Source organism: Chelonoidis abingdonii, chromosome 3, assembly GCF_003597395.2.
Source record: "Chelonoidis abingdonii isolate Lonesome George chromosome 3, CheloAbing_2.0, whole genome shotgun sequence".
NCBI classification, from domain to species: Eukaryota; Metazoa; Chordata; order Testudines; family Testudinidae; genus Chelonoidis; species Chelonoidis abingdonii.
The window spans coordinates 117,369,645-117,394,516 of record NC_133771.1 but is presented as its reverse complement, the minus strand read 5'-3'; the positions used below and the strand labels follow the sequence as shown (position 1 = coordinate 117,394,516).

At 44.5% G+C, this 24,872-nt stretch overlaps 1 protein-coding gene across 1 annotated transcript in view; it reads right to left on the bottom strand.

Annotated features, from left to right (window-relative positions):
• The window catches only part of UST (uronyl 2-sulfotransferase), a 294,956-nt gene that overhangs the window by 109,364 nt on the left and 160,720 nt on the right, over nucleotides 1–24,872 (bottom strand). The window contains exon 5 of the mRNA XM_075064040.1: nucleotides 7,431–7,584. Within this exon, the coding sequence (XP_074920141.1) occupies nucleotides 7,431–7,584 (154 nt within the window). The remainder of the gene's footprint in view (nucleotides 1–7,430; nucleotides 7,585–24,872) is intronic.

Here is a 24,872-nt window from a genome sequence, read left to right as displayed (position 1 = left end):
TTAATCAATTCACATTTGTAAGCTGTTCTGAGATCCTCACTTGGAAGGCACTATACACACGGAAGGAGATAGGAAAAACAATATAGCTAAGGGGCACCCAGGACTTAAGTGTTTCCTGGGGCCTGATATCTCCTGGAGGCCACGTCGACAGCAAACTAAACAACACTCTCTCACACTCCTTGTATCTCAAATGCTCCCAGCAGTTTCTGAAAGTTGGCCATAACCAGCAGGAAGTTTAGAAAGAACAACTGTAATCAAAAGTTTTCAAATACATATAGTTTATATTCTTTGTGAGATGTCCTTATCTTCTGATCTCTCAGGCCCAGGGCCTAAACTAAATTCATGGATGGAGTTTTCTTTTAAAAGCTGCTACCTTACCTGCACTGTGAATGACATAGTTGCTTTAGTTAGGCTAGACTGAATGCTTCCAGAGTCAATACATTTGAGCAAATTATTTTGGTTCAAAGGGACCAAAAGAACTAATTTTATGAGAATATAAGGTGGGACAGTTCCCAAATGAATGTGCTTGAAATCCTAATTGAAGAGGGATTGGTGATTTCAGACATTTCCCAATATACTGTCACACACACTAAAACATTAACACTACTTCCCTTTGGAAAAGTCCAGGACCAAGCTGTTTAGATGACTGACTGTATACATCACTTCAGCAGAGACAGTGCATTTTGCAGGTCAAGGAACTGGCTGAGCTGGGTGGAGAAGCTCACCTTGCAGCAGCTGCCTGTACCATATCTAGTATGTGAATACAAGATTTCACATGGTCCAAAAAAAAGGGTAGGGGGGGATGAGCTTGGGACCACAGCCCTGTACTCCCTTCTGCCCAACCAGCAGACACCCTTCCCTTTTTGGCAGGCTACAATAGTGATTTGTGCTAGACTCCCATTGTTCTTATATATGTGGAATCCAGGCACTGGTATTCTCCCTGGCCCCTGTTCAGGGTCATAAGGGAAGGGGAACAGGGAAATCTTTTTTCTGTCCTTCTCACTCATGTCCTCTCTTTTTGCACATCAGCACATGGTTTGGCACAATCCATCCCAAGTTGTTTATGTGTAGCACAATGACCAACACTACCACTACATTAGGAGACGCTCACTTATAATGCTATGCTTTGTGTTTAAAGAGCTTTAGGAGGGGTTACCCAAAACTAAGATGACCCTCTGAAACCCCACACTTCCCCTAAAAAGAGAAGGTCTCCCTCACACACACTATTTGGCTAGTTTTCATCCAAAGAAAATCTTTAGGATGTAAATGTGGAGGGATGAAGGCAGAAACTTGCCCAAGGATCAGTAGTATGCTAAAAGGCTGCAATGCTGTATGTCCAGGGGTAAAAATTGTATACTTATTTTCTTCACAGTTAGATCAAGCATAAAACCCATAATCTCAGTTAAAACAGAAGCATGCACCTCTTTGCACTACAAAGGAAAGTTACATACTATGAAATTTGATTAGATAGCACATCTTAAAAATTAACATTCTGAACGACTGACTTTTGTTAAAATGAATTCCACTGGCAGCTGGTCCGTACTTTACTCAGACATGAACAACAACCCTCTTTGAATAAGACATCTGACAATCAAAGTTTGCCAAAAGGAGGACGACAGAATCCAAAAGCGGAAAATTTTGTTTCCAGACTTCTAATAGAGCATTATGAACAGTGAAAATTAAAACAAAAAAACATAATTTTTACAAAGTTGCTGACAATGTCTTTAAAAGAACAAAATGCTCTTTGAGCAAGACAATGGGCTACTGACACCAACATTTTACTGGCCTTCTACTACTATATATTTTTTCCTTGTGCCTGTAACTTCTGTCCATGCAAGTATGTATGCAACAAACCTGCGTATGTGTGAAAACTTGCCAGAGTACAACGATGGTCATGTTTTCCCATTCTGCCATTCACATTTAAAGCAACAGGGATAACTAAGGAATCATCCACGGCTATGAAGTTCCAATCCTGTTACAGTGCCTGTTGGAAGTAAATATACTGAAACTCTATGTATTTGGTGAATCATAAGCCTTAAAGACTGCGTTAAATTGCTTGAAGGCTTATAAAATGCTCACCTGTTTTTAAGCATAGAGGTGCCAATCACCATATCTCCCACTTAAAATGACAGGAGAGGGCAGTCAGGACCTTGCAGGATAAAGTACAAAGTGTACCAGTAACCTCTTATTTTTTCCTAAAGGGAAGGCATGATGACTCTAGTATAAATACTTTCCCAACTGTTCTGTCCTATACACACACCACGGAATGCAAACACACACACACGTTGCACACAGAATGAAAAGCTGTTAGTCTGCCTTCCAAGTGCAAGTACGAGAATGTCAACAATGATCCAAGATGACTCAGAGGCTTCTTAATATCCCCTGACATTTAGTAAATGCAGAAACACTTTCAAATGAGTTTTTAATTATATAGATGTGATAATATTTTTGAATGCTTAGTGTAACTCATGCAAGCACCCCAAGCAGTCATATGCTAAAAGTAACAGAGCCAAAAAACAAAACAATAAAAAAAAACCCCACAGCTCAACTATATGCAAAAACATAGCCTTGTTTAGGTAAAACTGACCTCATCTAGGATGGCTATTGAAACAAAATATTTTGAATTGTGATGTGCAGAAGTAATTCAGAGTTGTGGTGTGAAAAAGGATACAGAACATCTTGTACCTCATCTACTTCGTTGCCCCTCCAAAAAACTTACTTTTTTTTCTTTAAGATACTGGCCTCATAGATAGGAGGGAAGCAGTAGATATTCAGCTATAACTTGATTTTAGTAAGGCTTTTGACATAGTCTTGCATTACATTTTCATAACCAAATGAGGGAAATGTAGTCTAGATGAAATTACTTCACTTAGAAAGGAAACAAAATCAAATCCACAACTACAAAACAGAAAATAACTGGCTAGGCAGTAGAACTGCTGAAAAGGATGTGCGGGTTATAGTGGATCACAAACTGATGAGTCAACATGATGCATCTGTGAAAAAGGCTAATATTATTCATACAAACATAAGAATGGCCATATTGGGTCAGACCAATTGTCCTGTCTTCCGATAGTGGCCAGTGCCAGATGCTTTAGAGGGAATGAAAAGAACAAGGTAATTTATCAAGTGATTGATCCTCTGTCATCAAGTCCCAGCTTCTGGCAGCTGGAAGTTTAGGGACACCCAGAACATGAGGTTATGTCCCTGACCATCTTGACTAATAGCCACTGATGGAGCTATCCTCCATGAACTTATCTAATTCTTTTTTGAACCCTGTTATAATATTCGCCTGCACAACATCCATTGTAGGGTGTATTAACAGGAGTGCCATATGTAAGAAATGGGAGGTAATTGTCCTGCTCAACACTGCACTGGGTAGACCTCAGATGGAGTACTGCGTCCAACTGTGGGTACCACACTTTAGGAAAGATGTGGACAAATTGGAGAAAGTCCAGAGGAGAGCAAAAAAATGATAAAACACTTTAGAAAACCTGACCTCTGAGGAAAAGTTTAAAAAACTGGGCATGTTTAGTCTTGAGAAAAGACAACTGAGGAGGAACCTGATATCAGTCGTCAAATATGTTGAGGGTTGCTATAAAGAGGACTGTGATCACTTGTTCTCCATGTCCACTGAAGGTAAGGAGATTTACATTGGATATTTGGGAAAACTTTAACTATTAGGGTAGTTAAACTCTGGAATATGCTGTCATTGGAGGTTTTTCTGAACACATTAGACAAACACCTATCAGAGGTGGTCTAGGTTTATTTGGTCCTGCCACAGCGCAGGGGGCTAGACTTGATGATTTCTCATATCACTTTCTATAAGGTCACATAATAAGGCAGCACGCTGTCCTATCACAAATGTGCCCTAGAGATCCTTTTTTTCTTGGGTGTCTCTGAATTTTGAAGTAAGCACTGTGGCACTTCAGCTGGTAAGGACAATCACAGATCTGGAAAAAGAATTAAATATCCAGAAACTAGAACTGATCCATATGGCAATAAACAGCAACCTTACGAGGTGCTGGAATAGGCTAAAGCTTATTTCTGAAACTTGTAAGCAGCGTAATTTCAAATGAACATTTAATTACAAAATGTCATTTCTAGCTTTCAAAACCCTTTCTTTAACATACCACTTTATATTTATACCTAATGACACCCAATGTGTTAGGTAATCATGGGTGAAAGCTGGCAATGGTGCAGCCATTGGGAAGTTTCACCACTGACTGAGATGGGATCAGGATGTAACCCCATATTTTTGTCTTTAGTGGGAAATTATGTGTACACTACACACTGGAGATGGGTGTGTGGTAAACTTTTCCCAAATCTGGACTTTAGTGTACAAAATCTGGGTGCTTACTGTGAACCTCCCCCAAGCTTATACCCAGCTTGGATTTTATCGAGCTGCCACCAGCCGAAGTTTTGCAGGGTTTCGGCCCCCTCGGGTTCCCCAAACCTTTCCTCGGGGGACCTCTCCCAGACCCAGAGCCCCTGGGTCTCCTCTATCTCATCCCCCAGCTTCCCCCCCTTTCCTGGGTTAGCCGGTGCGATGCTGTCCTGTTCCCTTTGAATATAAACCAGAAGAGGCAATCTAGCTTCCCCGAGGCTTACATTCAAACCTGTCACAGCTAACACACCAGGAGATTCACCCTCTTGTCCGTAGCAGTAACTAGAGAAACCTCAACACAAAGAGAACCAGAGTTGATTCTTTCTCTCTTTCCCCCGTAGCCTGTTCCCGCCCTGGGGACAATAGGAAAGTCAAACACAGAATTGTAATGCTTTTCTCCCCCTCCTGTCTTCCGTGAGGGAGACAGATGCCTCGTACAGAAATTTTCTATCCCTTTGCCTCACTAGGAAAAGAAACTCCACAAGTTTTAAAGAAACTTTATATAAAAGAAAGAAAATACAGAACAGTAATACTGCATCTAAGAAACTCAATACAGGAATATGGCTTATAAGAAATAGGAATAAACAGTCTGATTAAAAGATTAGCCCAATTAAACAGTCCATCCAACTTCACACACCCATGTAAATTTACAAATCAAAAGCACATCCAGCCGATTACTTTGTTCCTTTTGTACTCACAGATGGTTAGTAGAATATTAGAAAGAAGATGGAGTTAGGAAAGAAAAGCTCTGTTTTACTTCACATCGGGAAAACAAAAAAGACCCGACTTTCCAGTTCCCTCCCAGACTTTAAAAAAAATCCAGGTCTCTGATTGGTCCTCTGGTCAGGTGTTTGGTTCCCCCTTTGTTCACCCTTTACAGGTAAAAGAAAATTAACCCTTACCTATCTACTTATGACAGGGTGTGCAACAGGTCACCTCAAGCAGTCTGTACTATTCTCAAGTTGCTAAGCACACACAGTATCAATGCAAAAACCACAAAATTAGCACAGGTATATTCCACAGAACAGAAGGTCAACCACTAGTAGCATTTATGTTACCAAAGAAAGCTGAGCAAAGAAAAAGAAGAATTGGAATCAGATCAGTCTGTGAAAGACACCACTTGCAGCTGGCTGAGTCTACTTGAGCTTTACAGGAAGAACACGAAATTTTTAGGCTCACCCAATTTTCTTAAGCACTCTAGTGCAACGTTTCTCAAATGTGGCTACCAGGAAGTTTTCATGTGGTCACGACAGCCTCCTGGGCAGTGATTGGGAGGGTGGGGGAGCAAAGCATCAGACCCTCCCACTCCCTTCTTGTTGCTCCTGGATGTGCAGTGCCCTGCACCACCTCTGGAGAGAGGTGGGGCACAACGCGGCAGGAGTAAGGTGAGTTCTTGACCCATCTTGGGGGGAGGAGGAGGTTTCGGTGGCAGGTTCCAGCAGCCACAGCCCCGGGCTCCGACTGTAGGGTAGTGGGTACTGAACCCCTGGCTCTGGCTACATGGCCCTGGCCTCCAACTGCGAGGCTTCAGCCTCCGGCCTCTGGTTCCAGCTGTGCGGCAGCAGACGCTGCCCCCTGGATCCAGTCCCAAGCTCCAGCCGTGCAGTGGCAGGCACCGACCTGCAGCTCCAGCTGTGCGGCCCCAGCCCCTGGCGCTGATCTTCTGACCCAGCTGCACAGCAGCAGATGCCAACCCACAGCTCTGTTCCCGAGCTCTGGCCACGTGGTGGCAGAGCTGGCCCTGGGTGCCAACCTCTGGCTGTTCAGCAGCAAGTGCTGGCTCCAGTCATGCAGCAGCAGGTGCTGGCTCCTGGCTCCAGCCACGCAGCCCTGGGCTTTGGCACCCAGCTCCAGGCTCTGGCCGTGCGGTGGCAGGCACTGGTCCCCGGGCACTGACCCACAGCTCTGGCTGTGTGGCAGCAGGCTCTGATCCCTGGCTCCAGCCACCAGCTCTGGCTTTGACCATGTGACAGCTGGACTCCTCACCCATCTCCATCATCCCTGCTGCTTCCCATAGCCCCACATCCATCCCCCCTATTGCCCTGGGCCCCCACTGGCTCCCCGACCCTGCATCCATCCCACCATTGCCTCTGACTCCTGCCACCTTCCCCTGTGGCCCCCCCTCCAGGGCCTGATGAGTCCTGGGGCTTGCTGAGAAAAGTGATATCAGCAAACATGCACATATCACTTTTCACACCAGACTTACTAGCTATCTGTGAAAAGTGATACTTGTATGTTTGTTAAAAATCAAATCAACTTTCATAGCCTCCCAGTAGCTACTAAGTGTGCTGTAATATTAACAAAGATACAAATATCACTCCCAAAGGGGGAGGCAGCATTAGTTTTATTACTGAGTCTGCCAAAAAACCCTACAAATATAAATTACAATGATTTGGATGTGTATCTGTGCATATTTAATTGTTTTTCTTAAAGTTAATTAAAGTACTTTAGGAAAAAGTGTTAGTGTGGCCACCAGTGAGAGTTGGTGACTGCACTCTGAGGTGACCAAATTTTTTTTTTTTTTTTTTGAGAGAGAGAACCCATGCTCTAGCGAAACTGCATGATTGACATTCTTGGTCTCAGTCTCAAAAGCTATTAAAATATCCAGCATGACAAATACAGGGCCTAATCCAATGCTAATTAAGTAAGTAGAAAGCCTCAGGCAGTTGGACCAGGCTCATTTATCTTGACAAATTCAATATCTTCCATTGTTGTATGCAGAAGAGCTCTGTTTAAACTCAAAAACTGGTCTCTCACCAACATAAGTTGGTCCTATAAAAGATATTACCTCACCCACCTTGTCTCTCTAACATGACCAACAGATAATTATATTCCTGACCAAAGCAGCATAAGCACTATACAGTCTGACTAAAATCAAGACCATACAACTTAACATGAAGCCCGACACCAGGAATGACTGAGGGGAGACTAAAGATAACTCATTCTCTAACTTTCCAAGCATCCTGTTTCAATTTTTTGTAATTACATAATTGGATGATGAACAAATAAGTATTTTGTTAACAGTCTTTAATTTAAAAGAACTTACTAGATATCTTTCTTCTTGCCTCATACTTGGGGTGCGGATCATATGATTCTGCTCCCCTCTCCAGTCTCCAAATCGACGGAAAAAATAGTTGGATAAAAATCGGTTGACAGGATCCCTAATAATATTGATGTACACTGGCTGTTCTCCTCCAAACCTGGTGGGGGAAATGTGTAGATCTCATTAGATGTTTGCAAACATACATTCACATCTAAATCAAATGCTTTAAAAAGGTGTTCTCTATGCAAGTTTAAAGCTGCTGGAAGTTTAGAAGTTGTACGAAGGCCCTTATCGATGGTAAGAGTTCCTCAGCTCCTTCTAAGAGTGCATCAGGCCCCTTTAAGCTGAAAAGTAAGTACAGTATTGTATTAAGATACACATATTTCAGCCAGACAAAAGTTCCCTACTATGAAGAGCAACTATGCCAGCTATTATTCTGCTTGGGTTCTCTCCTTGAATTTTTCAGTTCAAGTACTTTCTGCAGTTAAATCTGGTTCTTTGGATTCCTATTCCCATGTACTAATTTCCCATCTGGGAAATCATGACAAGGCTAGGGAGGCCAAAATGAAAGCAAAATGCAATTCATGGAGTTCTACAAGGTGGCCCTGCAAGCATGTTCATCTTTTAAATAAAGGCCATGACCTGAGAGATGCCAGCTCCCAGCTTGCAATGCTCAATCTTGTTGCAGCAGCATTCACTTGGAAAAAGTGAAAGAGCTCAAATCATGCTTCACAGAGCTGGGTGGAATACCTTGTTTTCATATGCTGTGGCTTATAAAATCTTTTTCCTTATTTTCGTTAATGGCTATTAAGTATTTATTTAGCACCTTAACTTTGCATGGTGAGATACCTATCTATCTATAAAGGAAGAGACAACCCCTGCCTCAAAGAACTTAAAATATGAATCACCAGTACATAGAGGTTTAAGGAAAAGGAAGAGGTAGAGAAATTTGGGACCATCATTAAAACAAAAGCAAAGTGCAACCTAAGCCCCCAGATCTTGCGGATGAAGCCATAAACCAGGGCTTCCTCTGCAGACCGAGAACATCCTCACAATAGATGCTGGGATCTCTCTTTTGTTATCTCCCAGGGGTTGAGGCAACGGTTTACAATCTCCCCTTACCCCTAATTTCATGTTGGGGGAAGGTAGGACAGCTGATTCTCTACTCTATCTTTTGTTTTCAGTGTGCTGGAAAAGTAATCATATTTCTCAATTCAATAAATCATCTTCAGGAGAACGGGCTTACCTCACCAACCCAATACTGAGAAAAGGAAAGTTGCTTGTGTTCCTCCTTCAGCCAAAATATCTGAAGTGAAAAGGGGATATCGCAGGCTACAAAAGCCTCAAGACAGCAAAATGGGAGTAGAGCCTGTTGGGAGAGAGGTATTCTAGGGTGGGGCCAACCGGGAACTTGCCTGAACTAAGTGTAGGGGGGAATGTTTTAGTATTTAAAAATGACAAAATGACATGTTGATTCATGAAAGCACTTAAGCACATGCTTAAGTGCCTCTGAGTTTGATAGAACATAAGCACATACTTAGCACGAATTTGTGAACAAGGATAGTTTTCTGAATCGGAACCCAAAGTTTCAGGGGGGAAAAACTGATCAGAGAAGAGAAAATTGCAATTGTAATTTAGCAAGAGGGAAATAAGACTAATTTTGAGGTTCCTCTTAATTTTCTAAATTAAAGACATGAGAATGAAATGTTAGAACATTTTATAAATAATACAGAACCAGCAAAAAGTTTTTAAAATGTGAATTTTAGTAAAAAAGAAATAAAAATGTATACAGCAATGCATACTTGATATTTATTCTAAGACCTTCCAGTGAACTGAATAAAGTCTGCACCATCTTCTGTATGTGCCCACTGACCAGTGAGTAAAGTCTGCAAGTGCTTACACACGACTAACTTAATGCATGTGAGCAGTTGGCTTGGTATCTGAGATCAGCTTTTGCAGCTTCAGAGCCATAATTAGTAATTGCAGAGACAACATAAAAACTGAACTTCCAGATTTAGAAACCAGGATGTTACTTACTTCCTGATTAGAGCACTTTATGAATGTGGACCCCTTTCAAAATTAAGTCTGTTTTGGCATTTGTACTGATATGCATTTTTTCTAACAGAAGTTTGAAGTCTGAAACATTATAAGCTGTGTTTATATGATTATCTAAACTGTTCAGCTACAGAATGCAAATATTCATGGCAAGCAACAGCTGCCTGCCATGATACATCCTAATGCTTCCAGGAAACAAGGTCTTTAGGGTATTAACAGAAGCAACAAAGATCAGCAAAGTAAACTCAACATAATTATAAATATATATGCTATATAGTATAAACATCAGTAAAATCAAAGTAAATATTATTCAAGGAAGATTAATTCAAACTAGGACAAGTGCAGAGAACTACTAGGCTCACCAGGAAAATGGATAGCCTACTGTAGGAGAGGAGTCGAAAGGTGACTCGCTTGTTAGGCCAGCAGAACAAAGGCTGAGAGAGGCTATGGTTGCTCTGGATAAATACACGAGGGAAGTAAACACCACGGAGGGAGAAGAGCTATTTAAACTGAAAGACAACGTAGTCACAAGAACAAATGGGCATAAACTGGCCCTGGAGAAATGTTAAACTGGAAATCAGGTGGTTTCCAACCATCAGAAGACTGAGGTTCTGGAATAGCCTCCAAATAGGAGTACTGGAGGCAAGCAACCTGACTAGTTTTAAAATGGGGCTTGATAAGTTATTGAACAGGATTCTATAATACCACGAGACAGATTCAACAACCCAGGAAGTCTCTTCCAGTCCTATATTCCTATTTAAGTTTTCAGTGTAAGTTCCTTTTGCTAATAAAGGACAGTTACCTGTTCCGTAACTTGCATTCTTTGAGATCTGTTGCTCATGTCTATCCCACAGTACGTGTGCGTGCGTGCCAACGTGCACCAGTGCTGGAAGTTTTTACCTTAGCAGTACCAATAGGGGGAGCACTGCTGCGACCCCTGGAGTGGTGCCTCTATAGTGCACTATAAGGGGAGCCATGTGCTCCCCCCACTCTCAGTTCCTTCTTGCCAGATCGATTTTGACAGAGGGGAAGGAGGGCAGGATGTGGAATAGACATGAGCAACACATCTCGAAGAACGCCAGTTACAGAACAGGTAACTGTCCTTTCTTCTTCGAGTGCTTGCTCATGTGTATTCCACAGTAGGTGATTGCAAGCTACATCTGACGGAGGTGGGTAGGAGTTCATAGATGCCCTGGCTGAAGCACAGTTCTACCGAACCAGCATCATCTCTAGCATGGGAGACGATTGCATAGTACGACGTGAACATGTGTACTGAGGACCAGGTAGCGGCTATACAGATGTCCTACATAGGGACATGGGCCACAAGGGCCACCGAGGAGGCCTGACACCTTATCAAGTGAGCCCTTATGATAGATGGTGTGGGAACCCCTGCTAGGTTGTAGCATGTGTGGATGCACGATGTAATTCATTGGGAAAACTTTTGGGTGGAGATCAATTGACCCCCATGCACTCAGCCGAAGCAACAAAGAGTTGTGAAGACCTGTGTAACGGCTTAGTCCGATCCAGATAAAAAGTCAGTACTCTGCACACATCGAGCGTATGGAATTGATGTTCCTCATTAGAGGCATGAGGTTTGGGGCAGAGGATAGGCAGGAAGATGTCCTGGCCCATGTGAAAAGTGGAGACCGCCTTAGGGAGGAATGCCGGATGTGGGCAGAGCTGAACCTTGTCCTTGTGAAAGACTGTGTAAAGGGGGTCGCAGGTCAGGGCCCTGAGCTCCGAGAGATGCCAGGCTGACGTGATGGCCACAAGGAAGGCCATCTTCCATGAAAGGGGAGACCATGAGCATGTGGCCAGGGGTTCGAATGGGGGCCCCGTGAGGCGGGATAACACCAAATTTAGATCCCACTGAGGGACAGGGGCTCTAGCATAAGGAAAGGACTGGTCTAGCCCTTTGAGGAAATGCCCGGTCATGGCATGGGAGAAAACCGAGCAGCCCTGGACCGGTGGATGGAACGCTGAAATAGCCGCCAGGTGCACCCTGACAGAGGAAGGGGCCAGGCCTTGAGTTCTAAGGTGAAGGAGGTACTTGAGGATAAGTTGGAGCAGGGAAGACATTGGGGAAGTACTCAACTCTCCTGCCTACTGGGAGAACCTGGACCACTTTGCCAGGTAGGCTTGGAGTGTGGATGGCTTTCTACTTTCAAGGAGTACACGCCTGACCCCTTCCAAACACCTTCTCTCCTCCACATCTAGCCATTGATCAGCCATGCTGTCAAATGGACGGTGGCCAGACTGGGGTGGAGGAGGCGGCGGCCCTGGTCCTGGGACAGTAGGTCCGGGCGGAGCGGCAACAGCCGCAGAGAGGCCACAAGCAAGCCCAAGAGAATCCCGTATCAATGTTGCTGGGACCAAGCTGGGGCAATCAGGACGATGCACGCCTTGTCCCTTTTCACTTTCTCCAGGACCTTGCCAATGAGGGGAAATGGGGGAAAGGCATAAAGGAGTTGACCCGACCACGACAGGAGGAAGGCATCTGAGATCATGTTCTTGCCCACCCCCACCCAGAACAGAACCCGTGGCAACGGCGGTTCTGTCAGGTCACAAACAGGTCTACTTGGGGAGTGCCCCACGCTCGGAAGAGCTGACGAGTGACGTCCGGAGTGGAGCGACCACTCGTGCTGGGAGGAGAAAACCCTGCTCAAGCAATCATTCTGTGTGTTGCTGATGCCTGGCAGGTGGAAAGACTTCAGGGAGATGTCATGGCTATACGGAACTCCCATAGGCTGAGGACTTCCAGGCAGAGGACCTCGTCTCGCCTTGCCTGTTGATGTAAAATATCGTGGCTGTGTTGTCCATGAGTACTCTGATCACCTTGCCACACAGCTGGGAGCTGAATGCCACACAGGCTAAGCCTACTGTCCTGAGTTCCCTGACATTTATGTGAAGGGACATCTCCACGGCTGAACACATCCCTTGGGTCTGTGAGTTCCCTATGCAGGCTCTTGAGTCCGGGTCCGATGGGTCGGACACTAGGTCTAGTGACGGGGTCAAGTCCCAGAAGGGAATTCCCCGGAGCATATTGGCTGGGCAGGACCACCACTGTAGCGTGGTGATCACCCACGCCGGTACCGAGAGGACCTTTTCTAGTTTGTCCCGGGCTTGGGAGAACTTTGAGGCCAACCAGAGTTGGAGGGGCCTCATCCAAAGCCTGGTGTGGCGGACCATGCACGTGCATGCCACCACACGGCCCAGGAGCTGCAGGCATGCCCTGGCAGTGGTGACGCGGAACTCTGTGACCAAGGCTATAAACCCCTTCAGGGTTTGGAACCTGTTCAGGGGAAGGGAGGCTGTGGCCTTGGAAGCATCCAGGAGAGCGCCTATGAATTCTATGAGCCACACTGGAACCAATGTCGACTTGGCTTCATTCACTAAGAGGCCTAGGTTGGCACACATAGCTAAGAGCAGGTCCACGTGGTTTTGTACCGCAAGTTGCCCTTGAGCAGCCAGTTGTCGAGGTAGGGGAATATCTGTACCCCTTGGCGTCTGAGATAGGCCGCCACTACTGCCATACACTTTGTGAATATGCTGGGTGCAGTGGACAAGCCAAACGGAAGGACCATAAATTGGTAGTGGTCCTGTCCCACTAGGAAACGGAGGAAGCATCTGTGCCCCTTGAATATATGGATATGGAAGTATGCGTCCTGAAGGTCCAGGGCAGCATACCAATTGCCAGTGTCCAGAGAGGGCATGATATACGCCAGAGAGACCATGCGGAACCGGCATTTTGCCATGAGCCGATTGAGGTCTCGCAGATCCAGGATGGGCCTGAGCCCCCCTTTCGCCCTGGGGATCAGGAAGTAACGGGCATAAAACCCTTTCCCCCGGAACTTCCATGGAATCTTCTCCACAGCTCCCAAGCTGAAGAGCCGACCCACTTTCTGCTGTAGCAGGGGTAAATGCGACGGATCCCCCTTGCTGTCGGTGGGAGGGCAGGGTGAGACAAATTGTAGTGTGTAACCCTGGGAAATGGTGTTGAGGGTGCATCGATCTGATGTTATTCAGGACCATCCTGTAAGGAATGAACACAAGCCGTTGCTCAAGGCAAACTTTAATCGTAGGAGGGTCCTCTCAGGCGTCACCGGGGTACCCTCTTGCAACCAGTCAAAAGTGCCTCTTGCCCTGCTGCTTGCCCCTGGAGGGCCCAGACTGTGCGGCAGAGCGAGACTCCCTCTGAGGTCACCTCTTTTGGGTCTTGGACCTCTTGTAGGCAGGCTTGTATCTCGACTGGGTGCAGAGATGGAGACCTGAGTCTTAGGCTTTTCCTTGGGCGAGCCCTACTGGGTCAGACCAATGGTCCATGTAGCCCAATATCCTGTCTTCTGACAGTGGCAAATGCCAAGTGCCCCACAGGGAATAAACAGAACAGGTAATCATTAAGTGATCTATCCTCTATCGCCCATTCCCAGCATCCAGCAAACAGAGGCTAGGGACATGATCCCATCCTGGCTATCCTTTATGAACTTACCTAGTTCTCTTTTGAACTCTGTTACAGTCTTAGCCTTCACAACATCCTCTGGCAAGGAGTTCCACAGGCTGACTGTGTGTTGTGTGAAGAAATACTTCCTTTTGTTTGTTTTAAACCTGTTGCCCATTAATTTCATTTGGTGATCCCTAGTTCTTGTGTTATAAGGAGTAAATAACACTTCCATATTTACTTTCTCCACATCAGTCATGATTTTATAGACCTCTATCATATTCCCTCTTAGTTACCTCTTTTCCAAGCTGAAAAGTCCCAATCTTATTAATCTCTCCTCATATGGAAGCTGTACCATACCCATAATGATTTTTGTTGCTCTTTTCTATACCTTTTCCAATATATCTTTTTTTGAGATGGGGCAACCAGATCCGCATGCAGTATTCAAGATGTGGGTGTACCATGGATTTATACTAACGTACTATGTAGACAAGCCCTTAGACTGTATCTGCCTTAGGCCCAGAACAGGATTTCATCTGTGCCTTGTATAGTGCTGAAGACACCATAATAGTTTAGTAAATATTAAATTAAATGAACTACTATTACTATTATCTTCTAGACACTACTACCCCCTCTCATTTGTGACTGCATGACCTCTCTGTGGTAAGCAAATGCTTAAGCAGAATATTAGCTAGTGTGTTTTTAGCTGTCTTCATGCATTTTAGTAGATGGCAACACAGAAGGGAGCCAGTACCATGTGACTAGCCAGCTCTCCATAGAACTCGTGCAAGTGCTGCTTGGACCTCAATTTGCAAACCCGTGAACTGACTGACTGCTTATCTGAGACTCATCTGAAGGGGACAAGAGCAACTTAACAACAAATCACACTTCCATCTAAATATATATGTAACCCCCTTTCCTGTTCACTGGCCCAGCATGAGGTTGTTCAAGATAGGGGAAGCCTGCCTTGTGACTTTTTACACAACTTTGGGAAACTAGGCCTGAGGTGCCTTACTGTGCTCTGTGGTGGGTGTCAGTGAGTGTTCACCTCGGACCAGACTCACTCAGACACACCACCAGGAACAAGGCTTTATTCGGTAAAGAACATAGAACAGGATTACAGTCCAGCAGCATCCTCTCTGCTTGCCTGCAACGTGCTCCCAGCTCAGTGCTGAGAACTCCTTTTGTGGGGGCAGAGGTACATCCTGGCAGGAACCAGGAGGTTCTCCCAAGATGCCAAAGTTTGTAGCCCAGAACTTGTAGTTCCCAGGGCTGCTGTTGAAGCACACCGGACCTATATATATTGCCCTTCTACTGTTATGTCTAAGGCAATTACAAATGAGAGAGATTAGAGAAGAATATATTTCTCTAGCCTGCTTGCTTTGTGCATCTTACTTCACTCTATGTACAACCAGTTTCATTGCTTCCCGGCCAAAATCAATTCTTTTTTCCTGTTTTCATGGGTCACACAGCAGAAGAGGAGAGGAAGAAATTAAAAATAAAAACCAATGTGGATTTAAACTACATAAAAATGGTAGGTAGTTCAGAAGGGACACCTGACAACTTTTAATCCATTTATGCAACCAAATAGATTTCAGGTTAACAATGCCCTTTTAATCAACAAAATGTCCTTAAAAGGCTAATATAACTTTAGCCTTTATAACTTTAAACTATAAAATCTATAAAGTTATCATTTTATAACTTTTTGACTTATCTGAAGCCCATTTATGATAGCCCTGGGAAACCAAGGTTACAATAATCTGAATGAATGCTCTGTGCTGCCTCTGATGGAGTGTTCACCCCCACAGACAGCTTAATGTGGGTCACAAGGAGCCAATTAACTTTATATGCTGCAGCAGAACCAGAGATTGATCAGGCCTAATGGCAGATAAGCCGAACTGGGAAGAGTATAAAGTCAGGAAGGGGTTGCAGGGAAGAGATCTCCGGTCATTTCCTAAAAGAAGGGGGAATTGGCTAGGGACAAGGAGAAGATACAGGCGTAGGATAAGTCTTGAGGTTCTGCTCTGGACTAGGAGATCCTACAAGAGGCCTAGAGGAATGAAGTAGTCCTGGGGAGCAGCTGAATCTCTGGAGGTAAACCCAGAGATAGGCAAGGAGATAGAGGTGGAGTAAGAATCGAGGGAAACAACAATTGGGACTGAGACTGAGCCGACCTAGGCTGCAAGACATAGGGTCCCTGGGCTCAAACCAGACTAACAGATGGACCTGGGATCCCCTTCCAGCAACAGGAAAAGTGGCACAGGACCTGGAATTGGAATAGAAGACTACCTGAGACAGCATGTGGACAGTGTATCCAGGAGGATTTAATTATCCCAGATGGGGGGGGAGACTGTATATTGACCTGGCCAGAGCACTGAGTCACAAAGGAGTCCCTTTGGGCACAGCCAAGGGAGCCATAGCTTGAGCAACCAAAGGAAGTGGGTGCTAGATGGGCAAAAGCACATGCCCAGACCCAGCCACAAGAAGGTGCACATGTGGTGAGTGGAACTCCCTTCACACTGTCTTATTTCACATAGTGCTTTTCAAAAATGTCCCACAATACCGAAAGGCCAAAGAGCACACAGTAGTTGTGCTGAGCCTTCCATTAAGTGATGGTTACTGTCTTTAATAGGGTGAGTTCAAAAGGGGAAAAGGAGGGGGGAGAGGGGAAGAGGTAAGAGGGGACTGTAGGACATTGTGGCCAGTCAGTGCACACTTTACAAGATGGACCTTGCAGGATGATAGAAAATGTCTCACAATGTGTATAATGACTATATAAAAGCTATAGTTTTAAGCTTGTGCCTTTAACTTTGACATTTCCTGACTTAAGTGTTTTACTTATGTTCTCTTAACATAGTTTAACAGCATTTCCTAAGGAAGAAGTTGTCTTAAGAAAAAAAATCCATAAAGCTGGATTTATTAGCTAGATAATATTAGAATACCTTACACCACTCCAGGTATGCATCCAAGTGCTCCTGCAACCAAACTGTGCAAGCCAGTGAGCACTGAATGAATTAGGGCTGTTATACTCTCACCCTTTTCTATGCACTAAAGCCTGGTTCATTAAATACACACTTTACTCTGCATCTTAGTAGATGTGCGCATTCAGTACACAGTCACATCAGCAGCACACATATGCACAGCACAGACTACTTCCCTTCCCAACATTGGCGGATGATGGTTCAAACACATCACTGATTCAGTGATAAATTTACATTGTGTGTGCAAAGTGCAGCTTTCAAAGCCTCTTAAATCAGCTAAATCTCAATGCGTTTTGAACAGATCAAAGGCACTTCTCTTCAATTAAGGGAATCTCTCAGTTAAATTTTAACTTTCTATATTCTCAACCATTTCAGAGACAACTGTACATCGAAAGGTTGCACTAATTACTTATAATGCAGAAACTATTGTTCCAGGTATTACTATATCATCATCATCTAGGGATACTCCTGACCAAGCTAACTTAAAGTTATCATGAATATATCAAGATTCAAAAACATGCCAGATATTCTTCCTTCAAAATGACTTTCTGTTGCTAGACTGAAGGCCCAGTTTTGGGGAGTTCCCCCAGCACAGGGATGGAGAGACTTAGGGTACAGTCTATACATACAGCACTGCAGCAGCACAACTGTACTGATACAGACGCTCCCCAGGATATGCAAACCCAACTTACGGAAATCCAAAACTTACGGAAAAGGTTCCGTAAGCTTTTTCTTTTGGGGGGGGGTGAGTGGGAGTGTAATTGTCGGAGATACATTCCAGACTTACGCAAGGCATTCTGGAACAGAATGCTTGCGTAAGTCGGGGAGCTTCTGTACAGCCATGCTGCTGCAGCACATCTGGTGAAGATGCTCTATGGCTATGGGAGAGAGTTCATCTGTCAGCATAGAAAAACACCTTCTTGAGTGGTATAAGCTATGTCTCCCGCTGACATAGTGCTGTGTATACACATGCTTATGTTGGTGTAACTTGTGTCACTCTGCACCCACCCAGCAATATTGTCAATCTCTCCAACTACACACTCAGCCCAGAAGAAAAGTCTGTCCTATCTCGGGGACTCTCTTTCTGCCCTGCCACCCCCACCAACATGATACAGTTCTGTGGCAATCTGGAAGCCTACTTTCGCCGTCTGCGACTCAAAGAATACTTCCAGGACAACACTGAACAGTGCACTGATACACAGGTACCCACCCACCAACAGCACAAGAAGAAGAACTCCACATGGACTCCTCCTGAGGGTCGAAATGACAGTCTGGACCTATACATTGAATGCTTCCGCCGACGTGCACAGGCAGAAATCGTGAAAAACAACATCGCTTGCCTCATAACCTAAGTCGTGCAGAACGCAATGCCATCCACAGCCTCAGAAACCACCCTGACATTATCATCAAAGGGCTGATAAAGGAGGTGCTGTTGTCATCATGAACAGGTCTGACTACCAGAAGGAGGCCGCCAGACAACTCTCCAATACCAAATTCTACAGGCCACTTCCCTCAGATCCCACTGAGGAATACACTAAGAAACTGCACCATCTACTCAGGACACTCCCTACACTAACACCAGAAAAATCAATCGCATACCCTTAGAGCCCCGACCAGGGTTATTCTATCTACTACCCAAGATCCACAAACCCGGAAATCCTGGACGCCCCATCATCTCGGGCATTGGCACTCTCACTGAAGGACTGTCTGGATATGTGGACTCTCTACTCAGACCCTATGCACCAGCACTCCCAGCTATCTCCGTGACACCACTGATTTCCTGAGGAAACTACAACGCATTGGTCACCTCCCAGAAAACACCATCCTAGCCACCATGGATGTAGAGGCTCTCTACACAAACATCCACACACAGATGGAATACAAGCTGTTAGGACAGTATCCCTGATGATGCCACAGCACAACTGGCTGCTGAGCTCTGTGCCTTTATACTCACACACAACTATTTTCAAGTTTGATGACAATATATACCTCCAGATCAGTGGCACTGCTATGGGCACCCGCATGGCCCCACAATACGCCAATATTTTTATGGCTGACCTGGAACAACGCTTCCTCAGCTCTCGTCCACTCACGCCCTTCTCTACCTACGCTACATTGATGACATCTTCATCATCTGGACCCATGGGAAGGAGACTCTAGAAAAAATTCCACCACGATTTCAACAACTTCCACCCCACCATCAACCTCAGCCTGGACCAATCTACACGGGAGGTCCACTTTCTAGACACCACGGTGCAAATAAGTGATGGTCACATTAACACCACTCTATATCGAAAAACCTACCGACCGCTACGCCTACCTTCATGCCTCCAGCTTCCATCCCGGCACATCACACGATCCATTGTCTACAGCCAAGCACTGAGGTACAACCGCATCTGCTCTAACCCCTCAGACAGAGACCAACACCTACAAAATCTCCACAAGCATTCTCAAAACTACAATACCCGCACGAGGAAATTAGGAAACAGATCAACAGAGCCAGACGTGTACCCAGAAGCCTCCTACTGCAAGACAAACCAAGAAAGAAACCAACAGGACTCGAAAACAACACCGCTCTGCCTAACCTAAGCGTGCAGACGCAATGCCATCCAGCCTCAAAAACCACCCAATATCACAAAGAGGCTGATAAAGGATGTCTTTCCATCGATGAACAGGTCCTGAATAACCATTAAGGAGCGCAGACAAAACATCTCCAATACCAAAATTCTACCATCACTTCCCTCAGATCACCACGAGAATACACAAGAAAACTGACACATCCTACTCAGACACTCCACTACATCTAACCCAAAAAAATCTAGCATACCTATGACCGCCAGGTTATCTCTATCTACACCCAGATCCACAACCCGGAAATCCCTGGTACGCCCCATCATCTCGAGCATTGCACTCCTCACTGCAGGACCTCTGAGTATGTACTCTCTCTCAGACCCGTATGCCGCAGCACTTCCAACCCGTCAACATATCTCTTGATCACCACTGATTTCCTGAGTAACTCACGAAAGCTCACGCTCCAAAACCTCTGTTAGTCTATAAGGTGCCACAGGATTCTCTGCTGCTTTCACAGATCCAGACTAACACGGCTACCCCTCTGATATCTGTGGAGGCGGAATATTCACATCTCTGAGCGACATATGTTTTGCTGACATAGGCTGTAGCATAGACATAGCCATAGTATTCTAGGGTTTGAGCTGATTAATTTGGGTGCTGCATCGAACTGGTCATCTAAGAGAGAGAGAGAAAACAGCATTAGAGTTGCATGATTTCATACTCTTCAGTTTCTCAGATGAAAAAACAAAAGGAGTTTCAAAGTGAAATCACAGTCCCAAAGCCATGCACACTTGACACACTGCAGAGCACCCAAGAACAAGAAGAAATGCTGGAATGTCAAACCTTTTTAAAACTGAACTCTTGAACGGCTTCTGAGTTGGAGAAAGAAAGCAGTTCAATCAAAAAAAGGGGAGGGGTCAGAAGTATTCTGACACCACTGTGAAACTGCTCTATGTTTTCAGTGGCAAGGGTTAGCACCAGTTGTAGCACAACTACTACAATTTGAGGAAAGGGTCAATATTTGACTTTTTTTGGAGGATATAGTATGGAAACAAAATTACTTCACTAATGAAACTGGACACTATTTGGAAATCAGAGTTATGGACTAATCTGAACTGAATTTTGCGTTTACATTTTTATATAAAGCATCAGAGAGCATGCTTTATTTCTACCAGTAATTTACCTTTGAGTGGAGGTAAACTGTCCTAGCTTACTAGTAGTAAGGTATCCTGCAGTGCCCGCCTCTCTAGATAATTTAATAAATAAATAAATAAGTGTTAGCTGTGGTGCCTATTTTTAAGAAAACAGCATTACAGCCAAAGAATTTGTTTGTTCTTAAGTAGTACTTTTTCAAGAAAAACAAAAACACACACAATTGTGTATTTGTGGAACGATGGAAACAGAGACAAAAATTTACTTACGTTGGTACCAGGAACTATATTAAAACAAACAAATAAAAATGGGGAAATCACAAGAAGGGGCACTTGTGGTATGTAAATAGAAACCACAGTAATTTTACGTTTTCCAAAGTCACTGCTGCTTCCTGTTACGTAGTAAGAAATGAAAGACAGATCAGCACTCAAGCCACAGCATTCTAACGAAGAAAGAATGAGTTCTTAAATCTTAATGATGTACATTTGTTCACACTGGATTAAGACAAGTAGCTGGAATGAACTGAAACAGAAATATTAAGAATCTAAGCTTATAATTAAAATTTACTCTCTCATTTGAAAGAGAATGCTACGTAATTTTGTGGGATTTTTTTTTTAAACAACAAAAATGGTTGTTCGCAAGTGGACTGTGACTGCTTCAGAAAGCGAAGAGTTCACAGCTGTAATAAACATGAAAAAACACCTTTCCGTGCAAGTGATCTTTTCAATGGTTCTACATCTTATGAAGTCAGTCAGCCAATCTTTACACCAATAATTGCCACTTGCCAGTCATTGGCAGAGACAGCCCTTTGAACCAAAGTGTACCACATTCCTCTGTAATGGTCTGTTACACACTATCAGGGTGAGGCAGGCTGAGCCTCCAACTCCACCTGAGCCGGGATCTGCTGTCTGTGGTCCAAAGATGCAGCAACATCCATTGTGTGCACTGGTGACAGGACCAAATGCTCTACTAGCTCTGGAGCAGGTGATGAGTAGCATGATGCAACTCATATTAAAAGCTTGACCTACATCATAGCAAGAAGGCCTTGATTCTGCTACATTTCACTTGCCTCACTGCAAATGTTTTTTCTGTTACTCTGAAATTTGTCGTATTTGGGACATACATCAAGTGTCTTAAGTAGCTGCCCAGGCTGATTTAGTTGCTTGTTTTTAGAGTCCAAAAAGGGCTCTGCATGCACAGTTGAAGCTTCTTCCTGCTTAAGTTTGGTTAGCAATCCCTCACATTAAATGAATGATACTAAGTGACATTTATGATAAAGTACAAAGAACTCCTCCTCCAGATTCAGCTCCTCTGGAATGAGCATTTTGTGTTCTTATGTGTTATTCCAGCCACATAAGTGATAAATGTCACTTTATCATAAATGTCACTACAGCACTTCTGCCAGTAACCACAAGACTCAATCAATTCTTAATGTAACAAAATTACAGGCATTTAAATTTTTGTTACCTTGAAGTATATGCATTTTTGGAAATATTACATTGGACCTTATTTCATATTGCAGCTGCTATTGTAGAAAACTGTTACTTTGCATACAAAGAGGAAAGTCCTTACAGAAAAAAAAAAATCTTAAAAATGAAAAACAACATATAGTTAAGGAACATATTCAACCACTGGTACTGAACAGGGACTTTAATTTGAGGGGAAAAAGTTAGATATGGGCCAAATGCTGCAATTAGCCCCAGAGGGGCAGATTTCTATCTTCCATGGAGCCCTGCTGAATTCATTGGAGTTCTGCACAAGTGGATGGGTCTCCTTATGTGGAGTTCATTGCAGGAACAGAGCCTAGATTATTAACAGCAGCTTCTGGCATATCTTTACATGTGTCAGAAAAACATGTTCTTATTAGTATGTGAGCATGAGAAATTTTCTTTGGAAATACAGGGGAAATATGTTTTAATCCAATGCAATTGCAGTAAAAACCAATTAAGGGACCTGACCTCGTATAGCTTTATTCAATAAAAGTTGAAAGCTCTCAGCACATTCCAGACAGCAATCTGAGAATACATGTACATAACAGAGGTGGCAAAAATATCTTCAAAAAAGGGTTACATTTATCAATTTTCCATGAAAAAAAGTGGTAAGACAATAACCAATACCACCGCCACTTTGAAATACTTGGTTTTAAGGCCCTATTAAAGTTAAAAAAATTTTTAAAAAACACACTACACACGTAGTGCAGCTAAATACAAACGTATACATGTAGAAACAAGGAATGCAGGTCATATTTACACAAAGAAGGGGACTGTACCTAGGAATGCAGTGACTCTGCAAAGAACTCAGGGGTCATCGTGGACAAGCAACTCCCATAGCATGGCAATCATGGAGCCCGCACAGCTGACCGTCACCATAAGTCTCCTGGGTGCTGGCAGACGTGAGACTGCATTGCTACACAGCAGCAGCTCATTGCCTTTTGGCAGCAGATGGTGCATTATGACTGAAGGCTATCGTCATCATACAGAGATGGGAGTGACTCAGCCAGGCCATTTCCCATTTTCTGTCGAGCACTCAGGAGATGTTGAGGGCTAGCAGTCATAATGCAGCATCTTCTGGCGAGCAGCCAGGAGATGACAATGACTAGCAGTCATACTGCACCGTCTGCTGCCAGCCTAAGATATAAAAGATAGATGAAGTGGATCAAAACAAGAAATAGACCAGATTTGTTTTGTATTCATTTGCTCCCCCCTCCCTCCATGAAATCAACAGCCTGCTAAACCCAGGCTTTTGAGTTCAGTCCTTGAGGGAGCCATTCTGTGTGACAGTTGTTTGTGTTTCTCCTCGATGCAAAGCCTCTGCATTTGTGGATTTTAGTTCCCTGTAGGCCATGTCGTCAGTTGTCCCTCTCTCCATCAGAGCACGGGCAGTCAATCGTTTTGCGCCTTTTTTCAGCGCAAATGCCATATCACGGCAAGCATGGTGCCCACTCAGCTCAACGCAGCAGTCATGAACATTGTGAATACCTCGCACATTATCGTGCAGTTTATGCTGAACTAGAACCTGGAAAACCAGGCGAGGAGGCGGCGATGGCAGCACGGTGACGAGAATGATGAGGACATGGACACAGAATTCTCTCAAACCGCGGGCCTCTGCGCTTTGGAGATCCTGCTGGTAATGGGGCAGGTTCGAGCCACTGAACGCCGATTTCGGGCCCGGGAAACAAGCACAGACTGGTGGGACCGCATAGTTTTGCAGGTTTGGGACGATTCGCAGTGGCTGAGAAACCTTCGCATGCGTAAGGGCACTTTCATGTAACTTTATGACTTGCTTTCCCCTGCCCTGAAGTGCCAGAATACCAAGATGAGAGCAGCCCTCACAGCTGAGAAACAAGTGGTAATAGTCCTGTGGAAGCTTGCAATGCCAGACAACTACCAGTCAGTCGGGAATCAATTTGGAGTGGGAAAATATACTGCGAATGCTGCTGTGATGCAAGTAGCCACAGTAAATCACTGAGCTGCTGCTACTAAAGGTAGTGACTCTGGGAAATGTAAAGGTCATAGTGGATGGCTTTGCTGCAATGGGATTTCCTAACTGTGGTGGGGCGATAGATAGAACCCATATCCCTATCTTGGCACCGGACCACTAGGGCAGCCAGTACGTAAACTGCAAGGAGTACTTTTAAATGGTGCTGCAAGCACTGGTGGATCACCAGGGACGTTTCACCAACATCAATGTGAGATGGTCGGGAAGGGTTCATGATGCTCGAGTCTTCAGAAACACTAATCTGTTTAAACGACTGCAGCAAGGGATTTACTTCCCAGACCAGAAAATAACTGTTGAGGATGTTGACACGCCTATAGTTATCCTTGGGGACCCAGACTACCCCTTAATGCCATGGCTCATGAAGCCATACACAGGCAGCCTGGACAGTAGTCAGGAGCTGTTCAACTAAATGCAGAGCAAGTGCAGAATGGTGGCAGAATGTGCATTTGGACATTTAAAGGCGCGCTGGCACACATTACTGACTCGCTCAGACCTCAGCCAAACCAATATTCCCATTGTTATTGCTGCTTTCTGTGTGCTCCACAATCTCTGTGAGAGTAAGGGGAAGACCTTTATGGCGGGGTGGGAGGTTGAGGCAAATCGCCTGGCCGCTGATTACGCTCAGCCAGACACCAGGGTGATAAGAAGAGCACAAGAGGAAGTGCTGCGCATCAGAGAAGCATTGAAAACCAGTTTCATGATTGGCCAGGCTACGGTGTGACAGTTCTGTTTGTTTCTCCTTCACCCCCT